This window comes from Meles meles, chromosome 14 (genome assembly GCF_922984935.1).
Source record: "Meles meles chromosome 14, mMelMel3.1 paternal haplotype, whole genome shotgun sequence".
NCBI classification, from domain to species: Eukaryota; Metazoa; Chordata; class Mammalia; order Carnivora; family Mustelidae; genus Meles; species Meles meles.
In genome coordinates this window covers 11872162-11896465 of record NC_060079.1, presented here as the reverse complement: position 1 = coordinate 11896465, position 24304 = coordinate 11872162, and the positions used below count along the sequence as shown (strand labels likewise).

Here is a 24304-nt window from a genome sequence, read left to right as displayed (position 1 = left end):
TGGCAGGATAGGATTTATAATGAATTTATCAATTTGGCTGGAATAGAAATTTGTTAGGGAAATAGTAGTTGGATTGGACTGAGAAGTTTGGACTATGAACGATGAGATCTTAAGTTACTTAACGTCAGCATCCCTGCTACAACAGGGAGCTGGTAGTACCTAGCTCCTAGGGTTGTATAACAATTAACTGTATACCTTATACAACGTGCTATATACTGCTTGTAAGTGATCAGTAAATGTTAGCTACCTGTAGCACAATGACAAAATTTTAAAGTGTCAAAATTGTCTGGCAGTGTGCACGATGAAGTTTGGGGGTGAGAAAGGCAGCAAAGAGACCTTGAAAGAATCTAGTAACCCAGTAAAGGGGAAAAAAGAGTAAATGATGGCGCTGAGCCTTCAGGCCTGAGTAACCGAGAGACCAGAATTTAGCAGAAATAAATAAGTCAGGAGGGATACCTCTTATTTAGGAAGAAAGAATTTTAAACAGATCAATTTTGAAGGGACAGCAGGCAGTTGGAGAAATGAAATTTGTGCCCCATGGAGAATTGGTTTGGGAATGTTCCACATAGGTGGCCGTTGAATGAAGGGGGTTAGGTGGGATCTCTGATAGAGTGTTGGGGAAGAAAAGATTGAGGAGGGAACCTTGGAAAGCCCATACGTGGAGTACAAGAGGAAAAAGAACAACCAGAAGAGAGGGTCAGAAACAGGAATAGTAGTATTCCCAAAGCATGTTTTACCAAAACCTAGATCTGTGGGATGGTAACAGGTACTATGGGAAAGAAAAATTGGGTCTATGGTTAAATACTGCAACTTTGTTAAAGTTAAATGAATTTGTTCACTGCAAGAATTCTCTTGGTTTTTAATATGTTAACTTATATGGCAAATTTCCAAAACAGGAATATATGAAGCAGTGTTTTGCAAATTCACCTGACCAATGAACTGTTTTCTCTCCCAGATTACTTCATGGAGTGTAGTGTTTCAGAAAATACATTTGGGAAATTACAAAATCCTAATGAGGAAAGACTTTCAAGAAGGAAGGAATAAATTGTGTCAAATGTTACAGAGAGATTAAGGAAGATGAGAAAGGAAAAGAAGCTATTTCATATCTTTTATTAGATGGTCATAAGTGACCTTCAAGAGTATGGTTCAGTAAGTGTGGTTTCCATAGGCAGATTTATAGGGAATTAAAGATCAGAATTAGTGATGAGGAAATGAAGGCACTGGGTTTGCATCATTCCGCCTCTATTAATTCAAATAAAAAATGACTGATTGGAATAACCTGGTCATTGCTGAATGCTTATGTATTCTGCACATATTTTTTTATCATATATAGTAGAATTGTTATATTTCTAAATAACATGCCTATTTTATATTAGAGCTGGGAGGGACTTTCAACAATCATCTAGGACAGTCCCTCAGAGAACCATTAGTTTCACTTTTATAGGGCAAAGGCACACATTAAAATTATTTTGTTTTCTAGCCACAGCTAGGGGGAAAAAAAAAAAAGTCTAAGCCATTTTCCAAAAAAAGGTTCTGGAAAAATATGGCTTTCAAATGTGTGTTTTCAAGATGTCCATCTTAATGTGAGTTTTAGTCAAATATTAAAGACCATCTCTGGAAATACCTTATCCTTTCATACAGCAGTGATGCAGGTATTTAATTCACAGTCATAACTACAAAAAAAAAGTCACTTTGGTGTCCTCTAACAATAGGTCTAAATAGTTTATTTTAATTTAAAACTGTTTCAGCATTTTTTATGATAAAATATTATGCCATAAGACTGATGACTGATTTTTCATTATACTCAAATGAGGCTCCACATCAACATATTATGCCCAACAAATTTGAAATTCAGTAAAGAAACTTTTTCAGTGGCCTGCCTGTGTTGTTAGCCCCACTGCCTGCTGAGGCAGTTGAATGCTTTATAGCAAATTCTGTACTGATTATGTTTTGGTTATCTTTGTTTCTTCTAAGGCATCTAGCGTAGTACCTTGTTTAGTAAATATTTGTGTATTCCATCATTTGAAGCGTCATCTGAAAATAGAATCTTAGGTCCCTCTTCCCCTTATAGATTCACAAAGTCATCTTGGCATATGAAAGATTTTGAGAAGTTTTGCAGTGAAGAAACTTGGAATTTTTTTGTAAATAGTTTTTGGCTTTCAAATTGTAAAATACACATAATATTTATCATCTTAACTATTTTTATACTTTATATAAAGTGAAATACTTTATTATATCAGAATTACTTAGATGAGATTTCTCTCCAACTGTTTTATTATATTTCAGTAATTTAAAACATCAGAGGATCAAGATTTATTATTAATGGGAAATGATTTTTTCAACAAACCGTTGTCTTTGTGATCTTAGCCATTTTTAAATGTACAGTTCAGTGTATATTTGTAATGCACAACCATCACTGCCATCCCATTTCCAGAACTCTTTTCATCTGGCAAAACTGAAAGTCTGTAATCATTAAACATTAACTCTCCATTTCCCTTCCCCCCAGCTCTTGGCAGACATCTTGTTTGAATTTTTTAAACTGGCATTTCCAGATTTATTTTACAGTATATAAGAATGCTTTTTCCTCTTAACATTTACTTATATGCCCTAGAAGTTCTGTCACTCAGAGAAATAGAATTAGTTTTCAGCTAGTGTGTAGCAGATTAAGGAGTATTTTGTCTCAAAAGTTGTGTGAATCCTAAGAGAAAAGCAAGACCTTCTGGAGTGGCTATTTGAATAAGACATAAGTCCAGTATTTAGGAGGATGTAGGGGGAGCTTGGGAGGGTGTTTGGGGAGACACTGAAGTGTGCTAGAACAAACCCAGACCTCAGAGAGGAAACCTGGGCTGTACTATGCTGCTTCGCCAATAACTAGCTAGTCTCCTGGGGCCTCTTTTCCCTTGTCTATTCGCTGTCTGCAAACTGGATGAATTCTGAGACTCCTTCTAGTCTTAAGTATTAAAAGCTGAATGAGTGGGGAAAATTGTAAGAGGCATGAGATTTAAAATAGTACTGAGAATTTGATAATAGCATAGAAGTATGAGGGAAAGAATCTGGGAATTGATACCCCCAGCAAAAGGGCAAGCACTCACCTCAAGGGGAATACGGTGCAAGACTCATATGATGACAAGCCCAGACAAATATAAGAGATATAGAAATGTAAAAGATTGATCCTCTGTCCTACCCTGTTTGATTATAGTTCTAGGTGACTAGAGGCAAGAGAAAGAACTATATAGTAGGTACTAAAATAGGATGTGTGCTAGAACTACTCAGATGAGATACTATCTGTAAGGAAAACTTCTGGTGCATAGTTGATATTCAATAAATACTAATTTCCTTCCCATGATTTTAGGTTTTTAGCCAAAAAATGTACACCATCCTATTTCTACTAACAACAGGAGATGGACGGAGAAAAGAAAATTGTCATCCTCCTGAAATAATGTGAACATAATGTTAGGAATATAGGAAAAGGTACTCTCTCCCTTCCCCAACGTCCTCTTTATTGCTTTGTCTTTGCCAGTTCTCTTTCTCCTATCTATAATTTAATATCTTCAGTGCTTGGTTGACAGAAACAGTAGTACTGAACTGTTGTTCTTAATTAAGTGAGTCATAAGACCTGAAAGTCTTTCTCAAAACAAAGGTTTCCCTAGATACAGATCCAGTGTCCCAGAGAGACTGCTTTGGTTTCATTCAAATTCACTATTTAGTTGATAGTATGTATATAGGAGATTACACAACTACACTTGCATATTGAAATGTGGTTAAAGCAGCTAGTTTGAATCCTACAGTCAGGTTTTAAAATGATATAGAACTGTAATTCAATTTCAGAACCCACATGTTTTCTATTTATAGGATTTGGAACTTGAAAAATTGTAATTTTAAGAATAATTTGCAGGGTTTCTCAAGAAAATACATTGTTCAGTCTTCACATGAAATTTTAATTATAAAAAAGTCTCCCAAACTTATTTTAAAATAAATGTATATTATAAAGTATTTAAAGAGAGAGCATTGTATTGTTAGTATAATGTGATAACTAATGATGGTTATGATGATGACAATGATTGATAACTTGTGATAAGAGCTAATTAGGCACTGACTGTGTGCCAGGCACCAAATGCCTTATAAATTTTGAGTTACATTATTTGATTCTGAACTGTACTTATAAGACCCCAGTGGTTTCTTTGCTTCTTCAGTGATGAGGGAAAAAAAAAAATCAATCTACATTTTCTAGCTGGCAAGTAGGCTAATTTTAATATTGTTGTTAATTCATTTGCATAACTCAACAGTTTCTTGTTTGTGTTCAGTGCTCAAAAAATAATTTAATGAAGAAATAGTTGACAGGGTCATAAAATTTAAAAAGCATTAAATGTTGCATTGGAATGTTGTTCTCTACCTATATTTTTAAAATGAGTTAAATATTCTGGAAATTCACATTCCAACTAACATGAGATGTCATAAAAGTTTTACTTGGGAACTTAAACTGGAGAACTGTCTAGCCTCCCCTTTGCCTATTGTTCAGGTTAGGTAAGTGTTTTTACAAATAAAAAGGAATTCCACTGAGTTTCTACTTATAAAGATTTCTTATTTCATGTATATTAGAATCAACATCATGCTGAGTACTAAAAAGAATGTAAAAAAGATCCTGTAGTTTAGCAAATCCCGGTGTACCTTAGTTTATGACTCTATAATACAAGTAAATTCATAGACAAGAATTCAGGTGTACTTTCTTAGAAGTTAAAATCTGTTTCCGTGGATGCTTTATATAACTTCTTCATAAATAGGATTGCTGCTATTCCAGTGGGGAATAGGAATGCTTCTTAGCTTCTCTAATTCTATTTTGAAATTCTTTTTCTGTTTCTTCAAAAATTTAGTTTCATTATTTCAGCCAGGAGGATGAGGCTCAGGAGGATTTATTTGTGCTGTCCTGTCTCAAACACATGTAAGCCAGAGTGTGTGTGGATTGGGGTGGGGAGTGTGGGGCACCAAGCATTCCATGCACAAGAAACCACCTGTGTAAAGGCCTTAAGACAAGTAAGAACTTGACACTTTTCAGGAACTGAGAGAAGGTACCTGTGGTTGGACCATAGTGAGGGCAAGAGTGGTTGAGATGTTGATGGAGAATAATATGGAGACATTGGTAAGGAATTTGCTGGGACCACCTGGTTCACTTGACCTGAGTGGTTAACATCAAATATTGTGTTGTTAGCACATTCAGGTTCAAATCTTAGCTTATCCACCTACTAAAGTCTCTAAATTCATTCCTACAACTCTAAAATGGGGTAGTAATACCTGCTTCAGAAATGGGCTAGGTGAGTCGTAACTAAGGGCAATACCCGAAATACAGTAAAACCACACAGTAAATGACAGGTGTTAGCATTTCTCCTTCTTTGTTCACTGTGCCATGTAGACCTTACTCTGGATTGTCAGACTCACAGGTCTTCCTTTTGTTGTTTTAAAAATTAATTCAGCTAATTTTGAGCACTTAAAATTTTATATTCTAGCTACCCTCTCCCCCATAATTATGTTTTTATGTCTCTCTCACAGCTTCAAGGTTACAAAATCCTTAAGGCACCAAGCACAGTGTCTGTTTCAGAAAATGTTTGGATAAATGAACAACTAAAAGAAAGTTTATGAAATATATGATTACCATATTTTAGCACTGCCTTTGTTTGAATAATTTGTTTTAAAACAGTCCTATGGGGTCGCCTGGGTGGCTCAGTGGATTAAGCCACTGCCTTCGGCTCAGGTCATGATCTCAGGGTCCTGGGATCGAGCCCCGCATTGGGCTCTCTGCTCCGCAGGGAGCCTGCTTCCTCCTCTCTCTCTCTCTGCCTGCCTCTCTGCCTACTTGTGATCTGTCTGTCAAATAAATAAAATCTTTAAAAAAAAAAAAAAAGCTTTAAAACAGTCCTATGTAAAAAAAGGGGGGGGCACATTTCTCCCTCATTCCATTTTTCTGTAATGTTTAACAAAAATTCAAAATATGCCATTTACAAATCTGTAACTCTAAGAACAAGAAAACATGCTTATCTATTTTAAAATTTATACATTATCTTAAAATAAGTCACTGGTAGAGTTATATCCTTTTTTTCTAGATCAAGTAGCTATTTTCATACAGTGTTATTTTTTAAAAAGCATTATTCATCTTCAAATGCAAATAAGAATAAGACAGACATATAATACCACATAAATCATCAGCCAGCTGAGTGCCAGTTTTTAAAAACATCTTATTTGGAGATATTTATAGATTCACATGCACTTGTTACAAGAAATAGTACAGAGAAATCCCATATACCCTTCACCTGGGTTTCCTTGCTGGTACTGTCATCTTACATAACTGTAGTACAGTCTCAGAGTCCACAGACTTCATTCAGATTTCTCAGTTCTTCGTGCACTTGTTTCTGTGTGTGCATTTAGTCCTGTGCGGTTTTATCACATGTGCAGGTTCATATGACCACTCACCACAGTAAGAGACAGAACAGTTCATCCCAAGTGTCCCTTGTGCTTCCCTTTTATAGATAGAGCCACCTCTCCCCCTTCCCCTCTTCCTAAAACCTCGCTACCACTAACCTCTTCTCCATTCCATAGTTTTGTCATTTCAAAAATATTATATATTTGGAGTCGTATAGTATGTAACCTTTTGGGGTGGTATAATCCCCTTGAGATAAGTTGAGAGCTTTTAAAAAGTGACTTGCAAAGAAAGTGTGACCTCTTAATACTGGCCACTTGCGCTTGCCTTTTAGCAAAAAGCAGGAATAAGCACTACAAAGGCAAAAAAGTTCTTCATTTGAATGTTGGGAATTCCTTCCCTCCCTCCATTTCTCCCTGCCTTCCCTCCTTCCTTCTTTTTCTTTCTTTTTAAGATTTTATTTATTTGATAGAACATACAAGGGGAGGGCAGAATTCCTTTTCTCATCAACCTGTTGATCACTTGGTAGAAAGCAGTCATATTTCTTTTACAGGGCATGGTCTATCTCCATACTTGTCTGTTTCATTTCCAAAGACCACTCCAGTTCATCTTCCACTTTCCCTGTTTACTTCCTCTTTTTTCAGCCTGACGAGTTGAAAACAGATTGTTATGTGAATTAAGTTCTAGAGATTTCTCTAGATTGTTATAACGTGACAAATAGAGATGACAATTTGACCAAAACCTTTTTTTTTTTTTTTTTTTAACTGAAATACATGCATAGGAGAGTTCTTGTCATTTCCATTGGCCTCACAGGAAATGATTAAGGTTGCTACCTCACTAAAAGTCTTGTTTGGATTTTTTTTTTTTTTTTTTTTTTTTGCTTCAGAAGTAACTATGAAATGTATCATTCATTTGGATAATCTGAACACCATCCCTTGGAAATTTTATTACATAATAGGAGCTCCATCTCATATCAAGTCATTTGGAGTTTTGATTAACAGTTTTATTTTTAGACAAGTATGTACATGTAGTATATCACATTTTAAGCTGTAAATAAGAGTTCTTTTTAATCCATTGTCAATGTGTCAAGAATTCTAGGACCCCACAAGCAAAAGTTCTTTGAAGGTATTTTATTGACTTAGCATGGCTTCACAGAAGTAAAAAATATTCATTCATAAATATTTAAATAAATGCAACATAATCTTTTAAGGGAAACTAGCTCACATTTATAGGAATTGCCGTACATTTACTGAGAGGAACTATAATTGACATTTATCTGAATAAGCTTGAGAAAGTTCTTACTATTATATAGGAGTAATTAAGTACTGACCACCCTGGGTATCCAGATGTTTATCTGGGTGATTGCTTTCAAGATTTTTTCTAAAGAAAGCATGGAAATTTAGTGTTTTCCTCCTTTGGTGTTACAGCCCTAGCCTATGTACTGGGGCAGATGTATACTTCTAGTCTCAGAGCAAGGTTGTCACCCAGACATAAACATAGGAACAAGTCTAGACTCATCCAGTAATCTTCCATATCAATAATCCTATCTTTAGCTTCATTTAAAAATTAGGAACAATCAGAATTAATTTTGCTTTTGAAAATGCCTTACTAAATTATAGTATTTTTTATAAACATGTTACTGACAATGAAGATCCAGAGCCTAACAAATTAAGCACTGAGGTGTTTACATGTTGGAACTATCCCTATGTCCATACAACTATCAAAAAAATGATTATTAACCATTCCCATTCTTTTTTTTTTTTTTAAAGATTTATTTTATTTATTATTTTAAGAGCGAGGGTTGGGAGAGGGAGAGAGAATCTCAAGCAGAATCCCTTATGAGCATGGAACTTGATGCTGGGCTCCATCTCACCACCCCTGAATTCACGACCTGAGCTGAAATCAAGAGTCAAGACCCTTAACCAACTGAGCCACCCAGGTGCCCCCTCCCATTCCCATTCTATATAACATAGCATTTGATAAAATGCCCAGAATGCTGAAACCTTCATTTGAATCTTAGTGCTGACCTTTCCAGTCTACATTTCCACTTGCTTATTGAAACTAAAGAAACTAAAATATTAGTCAACAAATATTGAACGCCTACTATATATCACCCATTGTACTAGGCAGCAGAAGTGTTTCAGGCAGTGTATGACTTCACTCAGCAATTTTGATTTGTGGGTTTATTGCTGTTATTTTCAATTTGGGACATAAACTTCCTTCCTGAAGCAGTCTTTAACAGTTATTGTCAGTTTTAGATTGTTTTAAATGTAATATTTGATGATTTCTTAGATTTATGTATTTATAGACTTAGAGTTTTCATATTATCTTTTTTCCCTACCCAAAGGGGTAATTGGGTTCTCAGTAGGTTTTGAAATCTTACCTTGCATCTTGTTTTGAATTTATAGCCCAGAGCTCTACTATGAGTTACAAACTTTAATGTTTTCTGGGGCCAGGCAGGTATCATAAGTGTATGAAGCAGGCCACTGTGAATAAGTAGCGCTCAGTAGAGTCTGTGTCAAACTAAAACATTTATGTCCCCCTGTAAACATTAAAAAAATGTTTTTAAACCTGTCAAACACAGCTAGAGGCCCAAAGTTTCCAACATTCTGAAAATCTAGATGCACATGAGTTCTTTAAACCATTGATTTTGAAATACAAAAATGAAATAATCAGTTTACTGGTAACAGTGATACATATTAGTTTTAAAATAAATGCTGGGAATTTTGCTGCATGAACCATTTATGGTGTGGGTGATGTGTATTATTTAGTTTAATATATTGTGGACACCTTTCCATGTCAAATAATGTAGATCTATACCTCATGTTGTTTAACAACTACAGATTTCCATAGTAAGGATATACCATCAGCTATTTTCCCGTTTCCATATTGATGGATAATAGGGAAAGTCTGAAGTATGCTTTGGCGTTGTCTTTGCAGATTCTAAGAATTAAGTCCTTTTCCTCCCCTTTTTCTTTGTTACTTTTAAACATTACAATTTGAATAAAAGCCCAATAGAAATTAGTTTTAAACTTAAAAGACGATTCTGAGAAAAAGTAGATTTATATCATTTACATAACTCTTAGGAAGCTTGAATTTAATTATTTTTTTTTCTAGTTTAACACATGGCTGAACCATTATGAGGGGCATAATTTCTTGGACATTAATGGCTGGCTAAAGGACCCTTATATAATAGTGTGATTCCATTAAAAGATTCCATATAAATTCATAGTATATTGTATATACTTATCAATATCACATATAAAGAGACAGCTATAAGTAGTGTATCTCTTGAGAACTGAAATTCATATTGTAGAGATCTTACGTTCCTTGCTTTAAGAATCACTCATTACTTTTGTTTGTTTTACAAAATAAATAAGTGGTGCTTAAAATTTAATCATTCTTATAAACTTACTTGAATTTTGTTCAGATGGAACTTTAAAAGTTTCTGGATTGTATTACTGTATTACTGATTGTATTACTTCCTGTATTTATGCTGTTTGGCCTAATTTCAAATTTCATTCTGGTTTAAAAAGGCAGCAAGAAGTTCTTACTGGACATATAGAAAGAGCTTTTCACCTGGAATATAGATTTCTTTTTCTGTTATCTTCTAAAAAACTTTTTATGGAAATAGAATGCACATATAGTTAGAATATAATTTCTAGTATAGAATCTGGTTCTCCTCCATCTAACATGGGATCCAGTCACATCCCAGTAAATGAGGAATTGTTTGTGCTTAGCACTTTTCTAGGGGAGGTATTTTATAACTTACAGTACATTTGAGGCACTGGGAATGGCATTGGCCATGTTGGTGGTAGATAGTAAATCAGTGACCTGGCCTCTAAATGACTCTGTGGTAGGCACCAATTTATTCATTGTAGACTTGGCCATCTTAAAGATCTTCTGGTATTTTTTTAGAAGGAAAAAGTATTGGTAACTGAAGAAGAGAAGCTTGGCTAACCTGGGACCAGGCACAATTCAAACTGGTACAATGACATTCTCTGTTCTTTATATATAAAGAAGCTGGGCTAGTCCCAGGACTCAGCTCTGGACTAGACCCAACTTTTGGGAAGGCCTTATTTCTTCTCTTAACAGAGGCCCAGAAGTATATAAAATCCCACTTGCATTTCTGTAACTTATAGGGAAATGAGTGATGTCATGGTTTTAAAAAATAACATCAAGTTAATTATGGATAGAGAAAAAAATTTTTAAATGAACATTTAGAAATTTTTACAAAAGGTATAAACAAACGTATTTACTTGAAAGTGTAAATTCAGTGGACCACAAAAATTTTAATTCCACTATTTACCTTAGGTTATTCCCTGAGGATGGATCTCTGTCCTTTGTCACTCATAGCTTCTCTGCCGTCCCACAATAAACGATCGGGCATTTGGGTTTAACATATTATTGATTCCTCGTTTAACCATTGTAAAGTTCTTTACTGTTTCTGGTTAATTTGTTTACATTTGAATAATCTTTGTAGGATTAAAAAGTTATATTCATTGTTTCCCCTTTATATTTTCTAAGTAGATTATCAACTAAATTTTTCTTCTGTTTAGTGATGTGACCTGAAGCGTCACCACTTTTGTGAGTTTTTCCATGGAAAATATGTATGCTAAAGTAATAGTGATAACCTACAGAAGCTCAACTCTGAACATTGTTGGAGTAGTTAAAATATAAAAGCATAATGAATTTTGGTTTTCCTTTATTTATTATGACAAACATATATCTGCCCCCCCATATATTTAAACAATGGAAATGAAATCATATGCCAAATTGTCATTCTTTAAGAAGTCTTTACAGAATTTAAATAGATAAAACCAGAAAATAGCATTAGTCATAGTTTAGAATGTGATTGAAATGAAAAGCCTAGGAGTCATTTTTACTTACTTTCAAAATTTCAAGATTTGTATTAAAAGAATCCTTGTCTTCTTTCAGATAAATTTGCGCCTCATCTTGGTAAGCGGGAAAACAAAAGAGTTCCTGTTTTCTCCTAATGATTCTGCTTCTGACATTGCAAAGCATGTATATGACAATTGGCCAATGGGTGAGTGGTGTTTTTTCTCTTGAGAATGAATAATATTAATTCTCTATGCCCTACCTTGTTTCACAAACATTTTGAAAAAGTTATAAAGATTTTTAAAAAAGCAAATAATTGAGAGATTAGTCTTCAGAGTTAAAGGGGAAGGAACACTGTATCTGTCACTTTGTTCTTCAGCTACTTCATTGCAAAATGGAGGGGAGCCAGTATGCAAAATCTGTTTTTGCCTTAGAACCATTTTAATGTGAATGAAAATTATTTTTAAAAAGAAAAACACAAAGTAGCTAACAGATGCCCATAACTTTCATATCAGTAAATCTGTTTATACCAAAACACAAAGCAAAAGATAATAAAAACTGTTTTTAACAAGTTAAAATATTTTCTCATTGGTCTATCCTATCTATAATCTATTTAAAATTGAGTTTGACATAAAGTTAATTTCTAATTCATGTCACTTCCTGTGTCCTCTGAACTACAAGGGCAGGAAGGTATAAAATCCATTTATGCATTGTATTTTCACGTCAGTATCCATGACAAACAAAATTTGAGGGAGTCAGGGAGTGGTATTCTTCCTTTCTCTGATTCTTTTCCATGTGATAAGACTTTGCCTTGCCATCCTACAGTGAGTCTTCAGCTAGTTTTTTTCCTTTGAATTTTCCCTAAGTCAGCTTGGTCCTTTTTAGGGCATGTATTACAGTGATATCAATGTTTCAGCTGATTTAACTTAATTTTACTGGCCAAAGCAGTTTGGACTTTTAAGGGACAAGACTCATTTCAACAAAGAACACAGTATATTCAAAATGAATCATCAGATCAGTGTTTCTCAACCTTAAATAATATATGGAACTCCTTTAGAGGAAAAAAATTCATATAGATTCCCTAGTGCTGACTTAAATTATTTTTATTACAATTTTTTTTAAAGATAGAAACATAAAACCCATTTAAGATGCTTTATTCTTATTAACGCATACACAACCATAAGACTAAAACAGATCTAAAAAGAAAATGCAAATATAATTCTAAAACCAATAATGTTCAAACTAACAATATTAATGATATATTTTTGCTAAAACCAACTCACTGCTTATGCCATGAATATAGTACTGTTGAGTTTGGCATGCCTCTGCTCCTGCTTGCTGTCCGAGGACCCAGTTATCTTCAAATTCACCACAAAACCTTCATTTACAGTGTGCCCAATTGTCATTTAGCCTTCACTTAGCAAGAATGCATTGTTTATGTGTTTAGTCAACCTCTGTTCTTTTCTTACTAGCCTCTTGACAATTAAAGAAGTACTGCTTGGCGCCATAAACTGCATATTTGGGCAATAAATCCCAAGACTGTAGTTGGTTATAAAGTGATTATTTGAATTATCTAGATAATCTCTTCCAGATTATCATTAAAATGAAAACATGGTTTCAGACTTCTTGAGGAGGACTTTCAGAACCATGCCTCTGTTGTTCTTGAACTCAGGATTCATAGACATACATTTAGGAAAAACTGATTTGGACAAATACTTTCAATTGACTGGCTCTTTCTTCCCTTGAAAATTGAGGGACTAGTCAATGTTAGTTCCTAAATCAGGTTAGAGGTAAGAAAGGAATTCAGAAAAGCTGAAATAGGCTAAACTTGGGGCTCTTAGGATATGGGAGTTTCCTCATAGCCAGGCACAACAGTAACTAGGAAAAGCATTTCTTTTTTTTTAATATTTTATTTATTTGACAGAAATCACAACTAGGCAGAGAGGCAGGCGGAGAGAGAGGAGGAAGCAGTCTCCCTGTGGAGCAGAGTCCTATGCGGGGCTCGATCCCAGGACCCTGGGATCATGACCTGAGCCGAAGGCAGAGGCTTCAACCCACTGAGCCACCCAGACGCCCCTAGGAAAAGCATTTTTAAATACTTGTCTAAAAGTGATGTTATACTAAATGTGATGTAGAAGATTACTTTTGTGATATGGGGAGGAGAGGGTGAAGATCAGTTTCGACATCTATGGTATTGTAGAAAAGATTACACAAGACAAAAACGGGCAGTTCCTCTAAAAAAATTTATGTTTAGGGAGCAGCATTATAACTTGTGGTTAAAAAAAAAAGTACTTTTACCTTCATAATTGTTTGACTTAGATATTAGAATTACTTTTAATTCCTTAAGAATCCTGATTAATAGTAACCAAAGGCAGGACTCAAGTGCAGGTGTTTGTGATAAATAGTGTCCTAAATCAGTGAGCCAGCCATCTACCAGCATTGGAAATTGATTGTATCAATCCCACCTTACTTATTGTCACACAGAAATTTTTGAGCCCGGCCTTTCCTAAGTTTGCCGCTTCACCCAGCGACTTTAGGCAATGCAAGGGAAAAAAAATTTTATTTTACCTAAAACATTTAGATTGACAATCTAGTTCTACATTTTATCTCATAATACGTCAGCAAATGTAAATATTTGTTGGCCCTAATAATGAAAGTATAGTAAATATTAAATCAGTAGAAGAAAACACTTGGTGCCATATATTTTTGGAAAGAGTTTTTCTTGGTCTGCTCTTAGGCAGTTTAGTGGAATATAGTTAATAGGTAGGATAGCTCTTACCAGCTCAGAAGTCCAAAAAAAAAAATCTGCTAAATATATGTTACTAGTTGCTAAAATTCCTCCTTAAAACATTGTTCTATAGGTCTCTCTAAATTACAGATCCTGAGAGGAAAAGGTAGATAGCATATTAAACCCAATGAAGTATGTGAAAATCACAACACTCTATATAAAATAATGAAGTATGTAGCTTCAAGTTTTGCATCTCAAAAAAACACTTATAGATTTTTAGAGTATTTTTTTTCTAATGAATTAGACACTGTCATTTGTCTTTATATGTATAGACACTTCCATCTTGACCAGGAATAGTCTGTTAAATGGTAATTTTGGGAGCAGTGAATTCAGAGTAATCCATACTAAGGCTTAGTTGATCTTTCTTCTAGAAGAAGAGTTACCTGGGAGCACTTGTGTCAAATGGCAACAGAGGCATACAAGTTGGGGAGGAAGGACCAGGAGAAAAAGCACCAGGGCGGGGGGAGGTAGAGAAGAAAGGACTCCGATTATTTCTCCTGCTCCATTTCTGTTGTGCTGAGTCAGTGGGAGGCACACTTTTATCAAATTCATATTCATCATTTTGAACACTCAAAAGGAAAAGTGCTCTACTTACCTCTATTCTGTCACTTCTCTTTAGGATATTTTAAACTCATCCTTGTGTTGACAGCTCCTTCCTTAGGAAACAAACACATCATACAAGAATTCTTGAGAAAGATGATAATGGAATTCTCAAATCTTTGTCACAATCAGAGCTTAAATTATTAAATCTACCAGCTAGGGAAATCACTAACCCTGTGCCCTATCACAATATCAGTGTCCTTAACTCATTATTTTAACAGAGTAGTATTCCATATTTCACTATAACAGAAGTTGTACACAAAATGAAATATTCTGCTACCCATCCTACTTACCAGTTTGTTTTTTGATTTTCTTTATAAGCATATTTGTGTATACCTGTAATACTTTTCAAGTTTCTTCTGAATATTTTCGGTAAAGTGAACTTAAAGTTGTATCTTCTATGATGTTTATCATTTGGTTTCAGAAGACAAAATAATAATATTATCCAAAAATAAGCATTGTTAATTTTTTATTTTTAAAATTTGTGTTCTCTAGCTTTATTGAGGTACTTTTTTTTGTTACTCTCTATATCAGTATATTAAAATCTTTGTTAAACTTATTGTCTCTAGCTTCAAATATATATTTTAACAGGTACAAAAATTAGAACATTATAGTATTTTCTGTTAATTACTGGTAATAGTAATTCATTTTCAAATGACATTTCTCTTTTCCTAGGATTAGATTTTTCCCAACTCATTCATTTTAATCTTTAAACTTCAGGACTATAAACAATGCAGTAATACCTTAACACTGTCTCGAAATACACCTAATGAGTTCACTGCTTCTTTTCAGACTGGGAAGAAGAGCAGGTCAGCAGTCCAAATATTCTACGACTTATTTATCAAGGACGATTTCTGCATGGAAATGTCACATTAGGAGGTAATGGTCACCTTTGTAATAAGATTTAATGTCTGTCTCATGGCAGTGGCATTCATTGGTTTGTTTCAATGCTGTTGGCTGATTTTACAAAAAAATAATTTCAAACTCGAATTCTGCCTATTTTGGTAACTCTACTTCTTTACATTTTGCATTCTTTTAAATTTCATTTTAGCACTGAGAAATGTTTACTCCCTTATGAAATAAACTCTCTCATTAGACGTAGGAATCCATACCAGTTATTTTGTAATTTTATTGTACTTCTGGATAATATATGTTAGATGTAATAGTTTAAGTTAAAGCCAGACACACAGAGTAGGCAAAGTTTATGATAATGGATTTTCAGTCTGACTCTGTTATAATTGCCCATCTAGCAGAAATGAAGGTAAATGAGTTTCGCTAGAGAGATCTTGTAGTGCGAGGATTCAAAGAGCAGATTTAGAACCTAGTTACTGGAGTTGTGCCTTGGCTCCGCTGCTTCCTGCTGTGGAATCTGGGGAAGATATGTAGCTTTCTTCATTGATAAAATGGGCTAACAATAGTGCCTACCTCCTAGGTTAAGAGAGTTAAATGATAAATTCAAAGCACTTGAAACAGTACTTGGCACACAGTAAACACTTCCTTGGTATCACTGCTCTTTCTATGTGATTGGAGAAACATGGCTCAATAGTGCCGCCTTATGGGGTACATTCTCTACCATCAGCAGGTTTATTTTGTTTTTAGTTCCTGTATTTCAAATATACTCTGATAATTAGAAAGTTGTAGGTAAATGAAGTGATCCACTTTAATATTTATGTTTCAATATAGTCTGACTTTTTTTCTCTAAACCTATCAATGAAATTGATCAATATAGCTGGGTGTTTGGTAAAGGTTGAATAACATCCAACTATGTGGTTTTTCTGGTCACAATTTTTCTTTTTAGTTTCCCGTGTTCTTGAATGTGAATAATAAAGGAGAGAGTACACAGAGTCATGGTAATTATCTTGAAATACTGGAATGGCTAGTGTGGCAGAGTAGGCTAGCATTGTGTGGCTTGAGACTTGTTCTGTATAACCTTGAATTAGACTTAAGACCAACAGCTGGGAATCAGAAGCAGACAGCTACTATTCAATACAAGATAGAATTATTTGAGTATGTCAAGCTGCCTCAAGAAAGAATAGACCACTAAGGGAAAAGAGTGAAATCCTTGTTACTGGTTACATATAAGCAGTAGGTACAGCCATGGGTGGGGTTTAGTCATTTTGTGGATGGTTAAACCAGGAGACCTGGGCATTCTTTGCCACTCTTGGGATTTTACGGTTCCAGTAAGTTTCAGGTTTAATTTCTTTGTTACCAGGTTTCTTAAAACATAGCCCTGAATCCCCTTTTTTGAGATACAACTTTTTAGTTCCATAGAATTTCAGTCTACTAAAGAAAAGGTGTGATCTTACTAAGGATAAAGAAGATCAGCTACAAGTTTGACACTCAATACATTGCTGTTCATTCTTTCCCAAAATGTGATGGAGAGATGGAGACTGGGGCATTCAGTCAGGAATCAACTGGGATACTTACTTCGAAATGCAGATTTCTACATGCTGGCTAGTTGGAGGAGAGCTCTCTCTGTCTCTCCCCCTTTCTTTTCCCCACCACCCAGTGTACTGCTGAATTGAAATCCTGGGTGATTTTTATGTGAGGTTGAAAACTCCTGTTCTGGGAACACCTGGGTGGCTCAGTCGGTTAAGCCTCTGCCTTCTGTTAGGTCATGATCCCAGGGTCCTGGGAGTCTGCTTCTCCCCTCCTCCCTCTGCCTCTCCCCCACAACTCATACTCTCTGCTGTTTCTCTCTCTCTCTCTCTCTCTCTCTCTCTCTCTCTCTCAAATGAATAAATAAAGTATTTAAAAGAAGAAAAAAGTCCTGTTCTAGATATTGTACAGAGTCATAGTAGAAGCAGAAGCATCCACAGTGAAGGAAAGAGAAAACCTTTTAAATTCTTCCTTTCCCTTCTTTGAAACTGTTATCATCCATATCCACTAATTCTAGTTAAAATTCAAATGGAAAGGAAAAATAATAATCCCCATCAATCAAATCTGTAGCTTCAAATGGTAAGCCACTCAGCAGCTTCCCAGGCCTGTCCACACTTCTCTAAATGTACTTCTCCTTTCACTTACCTGTTTTCTGAGATCTATCTTCCTTGCTTTCTCAAAATGATGATGATGATGAGGGTAATATTTACTGCATGCTTTCTTTGTCCAACGCCCTGAACTAAGCAGTGATCCTTGATTATTTCATTTAGTCAATACAGCTGTAAAGGACAGGTGATAGAATTACTGTCTCTGTTTGCATAGAGGAAACTGAGGCCAGGGGAGCAGGTAGATGACTCGCTCATGACTCATCTCACATTGACAAGTAGTGGAGATGTGATTTTTCAACCCAGATACAGCTTACTAGAGTCCAGGAGATGATAGGAGACTGATAGGCAACTTGAAGTTCAGTCTTTCCCAGTACATTTGATGAAAAATTTTATAATCCAAAGCTCTATTATTTGCATTTTAATGTTAAATCAGCCCTAGGGGATGATCCAAAAAAGGCCCTCCTCTTATTTCATCAAAGTGTGTATTTATGGACCATCATAACTTCAGTTGAACTTGAGAACTTAATAGACCAAATAATGGCTGGCCAACTTGAAGTGAGCTGGAAACTCACCTTGATTATGAATAATATTGAAGATATTTAGGAGCCTTTTTCAATCTAATTGTTAACCACCATCCTATGGAGCAAGACTTAAGAAGCAGGTAGCAGGAGGGTCGTACTTGCTAAGTGATGATGGATGTCAGAACTAAATCATCTCAACTATGGAAATAACTTTTAAAAAGTTAGATATACTGGCTGCTTCTAATTTTACACACAGAATAACAAAGAGATTCACCATGAAACTTAACGTCTGTATTTGCTTAAGTGGTTCGTGGATACATGGTGCGTGTTATCATTCTATGTCTGAAGCATTTCATAATAAATTTTCTTGTTATGAATGAAAAAACCTTTTAAGTTAAGACTTGATTAGAGAACAGCAATCATTAATAATGCCAAGATAGTGGTTCTCTTAAAGTAACCGTTTAAAGAAAATTATTTTCTCATTGAAAAATACAGGGTTGAGAATAAATACTTAAAAATGAGTTTGTTGTTTGTTCTATTTCTACATTATAGTGGCCTGTTCAGTGCAGTAATTTTATTAGGTGCTGCATATTAGACAGATAATTAGATTCAGAAACAAATGTCTCTTAATCTAAACTTTTCCCTAATCAAGAAAAGGTATTCTCTGAAACTTTTTTTTAGCTCCTTTTCTCCTCTGAAGGTTATCTCCGATATTAATTAGTGACGTATTTTCTCTCGTCCCCTTCCTTCAACAGTATGATTATTGGTGTCAAACTAAGGGCCATAGCTGGGCAGAATAATTTCTGAATTGTTTCTGATATTATTAACCCAATTTCATTTTGTAGGAGATGCTCTAACTGGTAAGAAGTTCAGTCTGCTGAGGAGGTCCTGCAAAGAGCAATCGGTTCTTTAAATGGTTTCAGTTCTGATTAGTGATTTCAGTAGGTCAGTATATATGTAACAGACTATCTTCTGCTTTTCCCATAGCATTAAAACTTCCTTTTGGCAAAACAACGGTGATGCATTTGGTGGCCAGAGAGACATTGCCAGAGCCAAACTCTCAAGGTAATCCTCACACTGCAGAGGCTTCTCACTCAAGCCGCGGAGACCGGCACTCAAAAATGGTTCCGTGTTTTTGGACCTTCTGGAGAGAAAGGAAGTTTTCATTGTTTATGATCAGAGCTTGTTAAGCAAATAACCAGACATCCTGGAAACGGGCTATAATTAAAACAGCTATAATTATCATTTTAGCTTTTTAATTAAAAAAAAATTGCAAACGTTAAAAAAAAAATTCTTACTATGTTTGGATGCCCCCACCCCCCCCACCCCTTAATTTAAGCATTTTGATAAACCAGGCTTTTCTGCATTTTCTCCAGGTCAGAGGAATCGTGAAAAGACTGGAGAGAGTAATTGTTGTGTAATCCTGTAAACACTGTCTGCTACGTGTGCTGTGATGTAGTCTTTGTCTTTCATGCTGCTGGGACGGAAGAGACCCAGCGTTGCTTCAGAATCCCTTAGGAAGAGTCTGCCTGTAAACCCATGGAACTGAATGATCTCATGAACACTGTCATCTTCTCGCATCAGAGTAAAAAGAACCAAGAACATTTTTCACTACGATTTTTTATTTCTAGTATCTTTGTTTATGTTGAGCAGTTTTAAAATATGTTGGTTTGTGAATGCTGTCAATCTCCGGGGGCAGAGTTAACAAGTTATCTTTCCTAGCGGAAGCCATTTTGCTGCCACAGAAACGTTCATCACAGAACTAACAAAATCAATATAGTTTGCACTAAAAAAGATTGACATTATTTTCTTCATCAGCAGAATTTGCAACATGGTTTATGGCACCTAGAAATGCTCAGAAATACAATATTCCACACTGGAAAACACTCAGCAATTAATGAAGTTAATTAGTGGGCCAACTGGAGAGGGTGAAATGGAAAAGAAACTGAAATGTCAGGGCGTTCTATCAGAGTCAGCCCCGGTGGCCGCACTGGCACAGAACACACAACTGAGTGTGACTGTTTTCACCACAACACATGGAAAAACAAAATGTGCCTGCTGTTTAAAGCACTCAGCGGAGAGCTGATGAAACAAATTGCTTTTCCTTTCACACACGCACTCCTCAGTCACGCGGTCACCGAGTGCTTGTCCACACAGCACAAAAGGGGTGCGAGTGCGCTTCCTAGCCTTAACGTGAGAGGGTCAATTCCATTCTCGTAGACTTGCATTGCCGCGCAGAGATAATAGAAAACCTCATTTACTCATCAGTTTAATGTATTTGAAGATCTGCAAATTGAAGTTTTCCACAAGTACTGCTCATCTGTAACTGCCCAGTGTCACACTCACCCATTAGAGCTCAAATGAATTCTTAGAATTAAAATAGTTCTCCATAGTAACTAACTCTGTTTCTTTATGTAGTTTGCCTTTGGTATTAGTGCTTGCAATTGTATTAAAACCAAAAGCTGACTTTTAAGGCATACTACATGATTAAGGATGCCATTCTTTTGTTTTGTACCAATAATTTAAAAATTGATATGCTAAACCAATTTGCACAGCACTAAAGCATGAGCTAGTTTCATCTAAACCTGTAAAAATATAAAAGATTTTATATTTTTTCACTGGGAAGAAATTCTTCCTGGATGAAATTACAAATATGTGTAGAATATATTTAATAAAAAACTTATAAAATACCTAACTATAGAACTTAAATATAGATTGGCGTGTAGTATATAGAACAATATTCCATATAAATAACTTTAGCCTTTATAAAAATGAAGTTGCAGGCTGACATTATGTTCTGTACTTAAGTGTCCATGGCCCTTAAAAACATGCAGTGTAAATGGTTTCAAACGGTCAGCTTTGTCTAAAGGTAATCAGGTTATTTTGTTCATTGTCAATGCTTTGATGAAAAGGCTTTATATGCGGTAGATCTACGAAAATATTGTTCATACTGATCAGAATTAAATTTGTATAGAGCAGAGTTTTAAAACGAATGTAAATAGCACTAAACATTTTCTTTCTGCAACCTGTACTTATAGATTCTTTCTGTAAACAAAAAAATATATCGTAGTGCATTTCAGTGCTAATTTTAAAGGTCTTGGTTAAGTCAATTATTGTTTAAGCACCGTCTCATCCATGTTAAAATTTGTTTTCTACTTTTGTTTCTGAATCTTTAAGAAATTTGTTTAATATTCTCTTGTTAGTTTCAGGAGTATTCACAGTGTATCTTTGATATTTAACCTGGTTAATTTGCGCACAGAGCAACAATGGATAGCATTATGCAGTTTCTGATATTACTAAAATGTTGTATTCGGATGTTAAATATTTATATGCTTTGTTGACTAGCTCAAATGTGAATTCCCTTAGTGTTGACTAAAGAGGAAACTGATAGTTACTTAATTGGGCAATTAAGCCATTTATGGCTCTGTTCTTCTTTTGTAAAACAAACTACTGGTAATTATTTTTAATACCTATTTTAATTCTAATTACTCTTCTGTCTTTCCAAAGTTAAAGACTATTAGTTAATTATGATTGAATTTTTATGATGGTTTAAAAATAATTCTCTTTTGGTTTTCAATATATCTTTCTGTGTGTTCTCATGTTATAAATTTCCCTTTTACAAGACCTCAATTTAAAGTTTGCAAAATGGATAAACCGGTTCATTAGTAGAGAAGGAATTATGTCACTTAATTCCTGATAACATTAACATTGTTGTGCAAAATGGAGAACAAAATAAAATAGCAGTAAAATTATATACTGAAAACACCAAAAATTTAGATGCCTTAATAGTATATCCATGAAAATACTCAACTATCCCTTTGAAAATAGTTCCTTGGACTGCCTGAGGTTAAAATATGATTAATCATATCCAAGGCTACTATTTGAAGATCCCTCTGCCAAAAATAACAGCTCACTTACCGAGAGGTAAAGGCTGCATAGATCCGTAATGTAAATAAAGCCTGAATTATGGGCCTGTGACCCTGCCCAGCGCTTGGTATCTAACTCACCTCTTTTACCTAAATTATCCTAGACTTTGTTAAGTGTTCTGGACAAGGCAAAGCTTTTCTTCTTTATTAAAACCTCAGCATGTCTCCTTGATCTGAATTATTTGCTTTCTGTTCAAGATAGGTAGTATCTTATCCTATCATGAAAAATCGAGTATCTAACATCGTCAGTCACATTAAATGAGGTTTTCTCATAACAAACATTTATCCTTAGTTTTATGTCATCTTGACCAATGTTGCAGTAATTTCTGTTCGCTGATTGTGGTAAACAATGTTTAATGTGAAAACAAATTAAAACTTTCATCTGTTGTAGAACATTTTCTTCTTTTAAATGACTTCTGTTTGCAGTTTTGGTGTATTTCCCTGTTCTTTGTTTCTGTTGCTTTTCTCTTCAATTTATTTTTATTACATTCTCTAGTAAAATCACCCTGCACCAGCCTTTATTCTTTCATTTTAACCAAAATCAAAAAGAAATGATCAATCAAAATTTAGCATACCTTCACACCATGGCATGTCTTCAGTTTTTTTCCATTACCATTTTGTAATACAGTCGCTTGTTAGCTGAACAGCAAACAGGTAGGAGGAGGGCTTGAGAGAAGAGTATATAACCTAGAATCATGCCTGAAACAGCTGTAGGCAGCTGGCTGCTAAGTATGGTCTCCCTAGCCCGGGGGCAGTGGGCTTCTTGGCCAGGGCAACAGGTGACCACTGTGCCTGCCCCCCAGCCTCCTGGTGCGCTTTCTTCCCAAGACTGTAAACACATGAAGCTCTTTGAGGGACTTGCTGGGAGGGGCATGTCTTCTGGAAGAGTTCACCAGCAAAATTAATGAGAAACATAGAATCCTTGGAGAGTCAAATTTAAACCAGCACTAGAATATGAAAATCTTTCACTTACTGTTTGGTGGTTTTGACCATTCTATGTCAAATATTCATCCTTTAATATTATTTTGTGTGTTCTGCCTCTTTTTCAAAATCACAACTTTCAAGAAATACTGCATAGTGACACCTGGGTGGTTCAGTGGGTTAAGCATCTGTCTTCGGCTCAGGTCATGATCCCAGGGTCCTGGGATCAAGCCCCTAGTCAGGCTCGGCACAGTGGGGAGCCTGCTTCTCCGTCTCCCTCCCCCTGCTGCTTACCCTGCTTGTGCTTTCTCTCTCTCTCCCTCTCAAATAAAGAAATAAAATAATAATAATAAAGTAAGGCAGACAGTGAGGAGTGCTTCAACATCATCCCCTCTTGCACACTAGCTGGATTCTGATTTTTACACTGTTTGCCCCTACCCCTTCATGCGGCCCGGTGAAGTGTGCCCTTCTCCCATCACCAGGGCTTTAAAAAGCCCATTCCCTTTGGTGCGGTGGGTTCAGGAGTGGGCATGGGACCAATCCTGGCAAATGAAACTGGAAGGGAACTCTGCTGATGGTTTCTGGAGAAAGTTCTCACACTCAAGGCGGCCTTCCAAGAGACTTTTGCCTCTGTACGTGATTCTGTCTGGATGACCTGAAGAAGCCACTGTGGTCTGGGGGCAAAGCCGGTACCCTGAAGTTGCAGGGAGAGAAAAACACCTGGTCCCTGAGGACATGGCAGAGCTGCGTGGTTTGCCCGCTGTGGAGCCCGAGGCTGTCTCATAAATTTATTAGGGTTTCTCCCCACTTCCACTCAAAGACATTCCTAATGATACATAGAAAGGAATGCTAGACAGCAACATATACTCCAACTTTATGAAATTAGCTTGCAAAAGGAGAAAAAAAACTGATTCCGTGCTCACATCTCTCAAAAGTAAATCATTATCCAATTATCCCGAAGGTGAAGGAAAACAATTTTTAAGACACCATCATGGCCACAGCCCAGCTCCACAATCATTTTTTTTTAAACGGCACAAGCAGAAAATGAGAGTTCGGACATACAGATCAAAGATGGAGATAGTAAGTGTCAAACACCCCTGTGCATTGTGTCAGAAAGCCCTGGAATGAAATGAAGTTGACCGAAAATAATGAAAAGTACATGTTCACTGTGCTCGAAAGAAGAACAAAGCAGGAATACACCACCGCTTGTCACTGGCTGTGCCTTAGAATCATTGAGGGAATTTTCATTTATATATATATATGTATATATATGTATATATATATATTTTTTTAATATTGATGTCTAGGCCTCT

The 24304-nt window shown here is 35.6% G+C and overlaps 1 protein-coding gene across 1 annotated transcript in view; it reads left to right on the top strand.

Annotated features, from left to right (window-relative positions):
* The window catches only part of UBL3 (ubiquitin like 3), a 67609-nt gene extending 45149 nt beyond the window's left edge, over window positions 1-22460 (top strand). The window contains exons 2-5 of the mRNA XM_045978196.1: window positions 11348-11456; window positions 15429-15515; window positions 19132-19209; window positions 19521-22460. Coding sequence (XP_045834152.1) covers window positions 11348-11456; window positions 15429-15515; window positions 19132-19209; window positions 19521-19573 — 327 coding nt within the window. The 3' untranslated portion in view covers window positions 19574-22460. The remainder of the gene's footprint in view (window positions 1-11347; window positions 11457-15428; window positions 15516-19131; window positions 19210-19520) is intronic.
* The last annotated feature ends 1844 nt before the right edge of the window (window positions 22461-24304 follow it).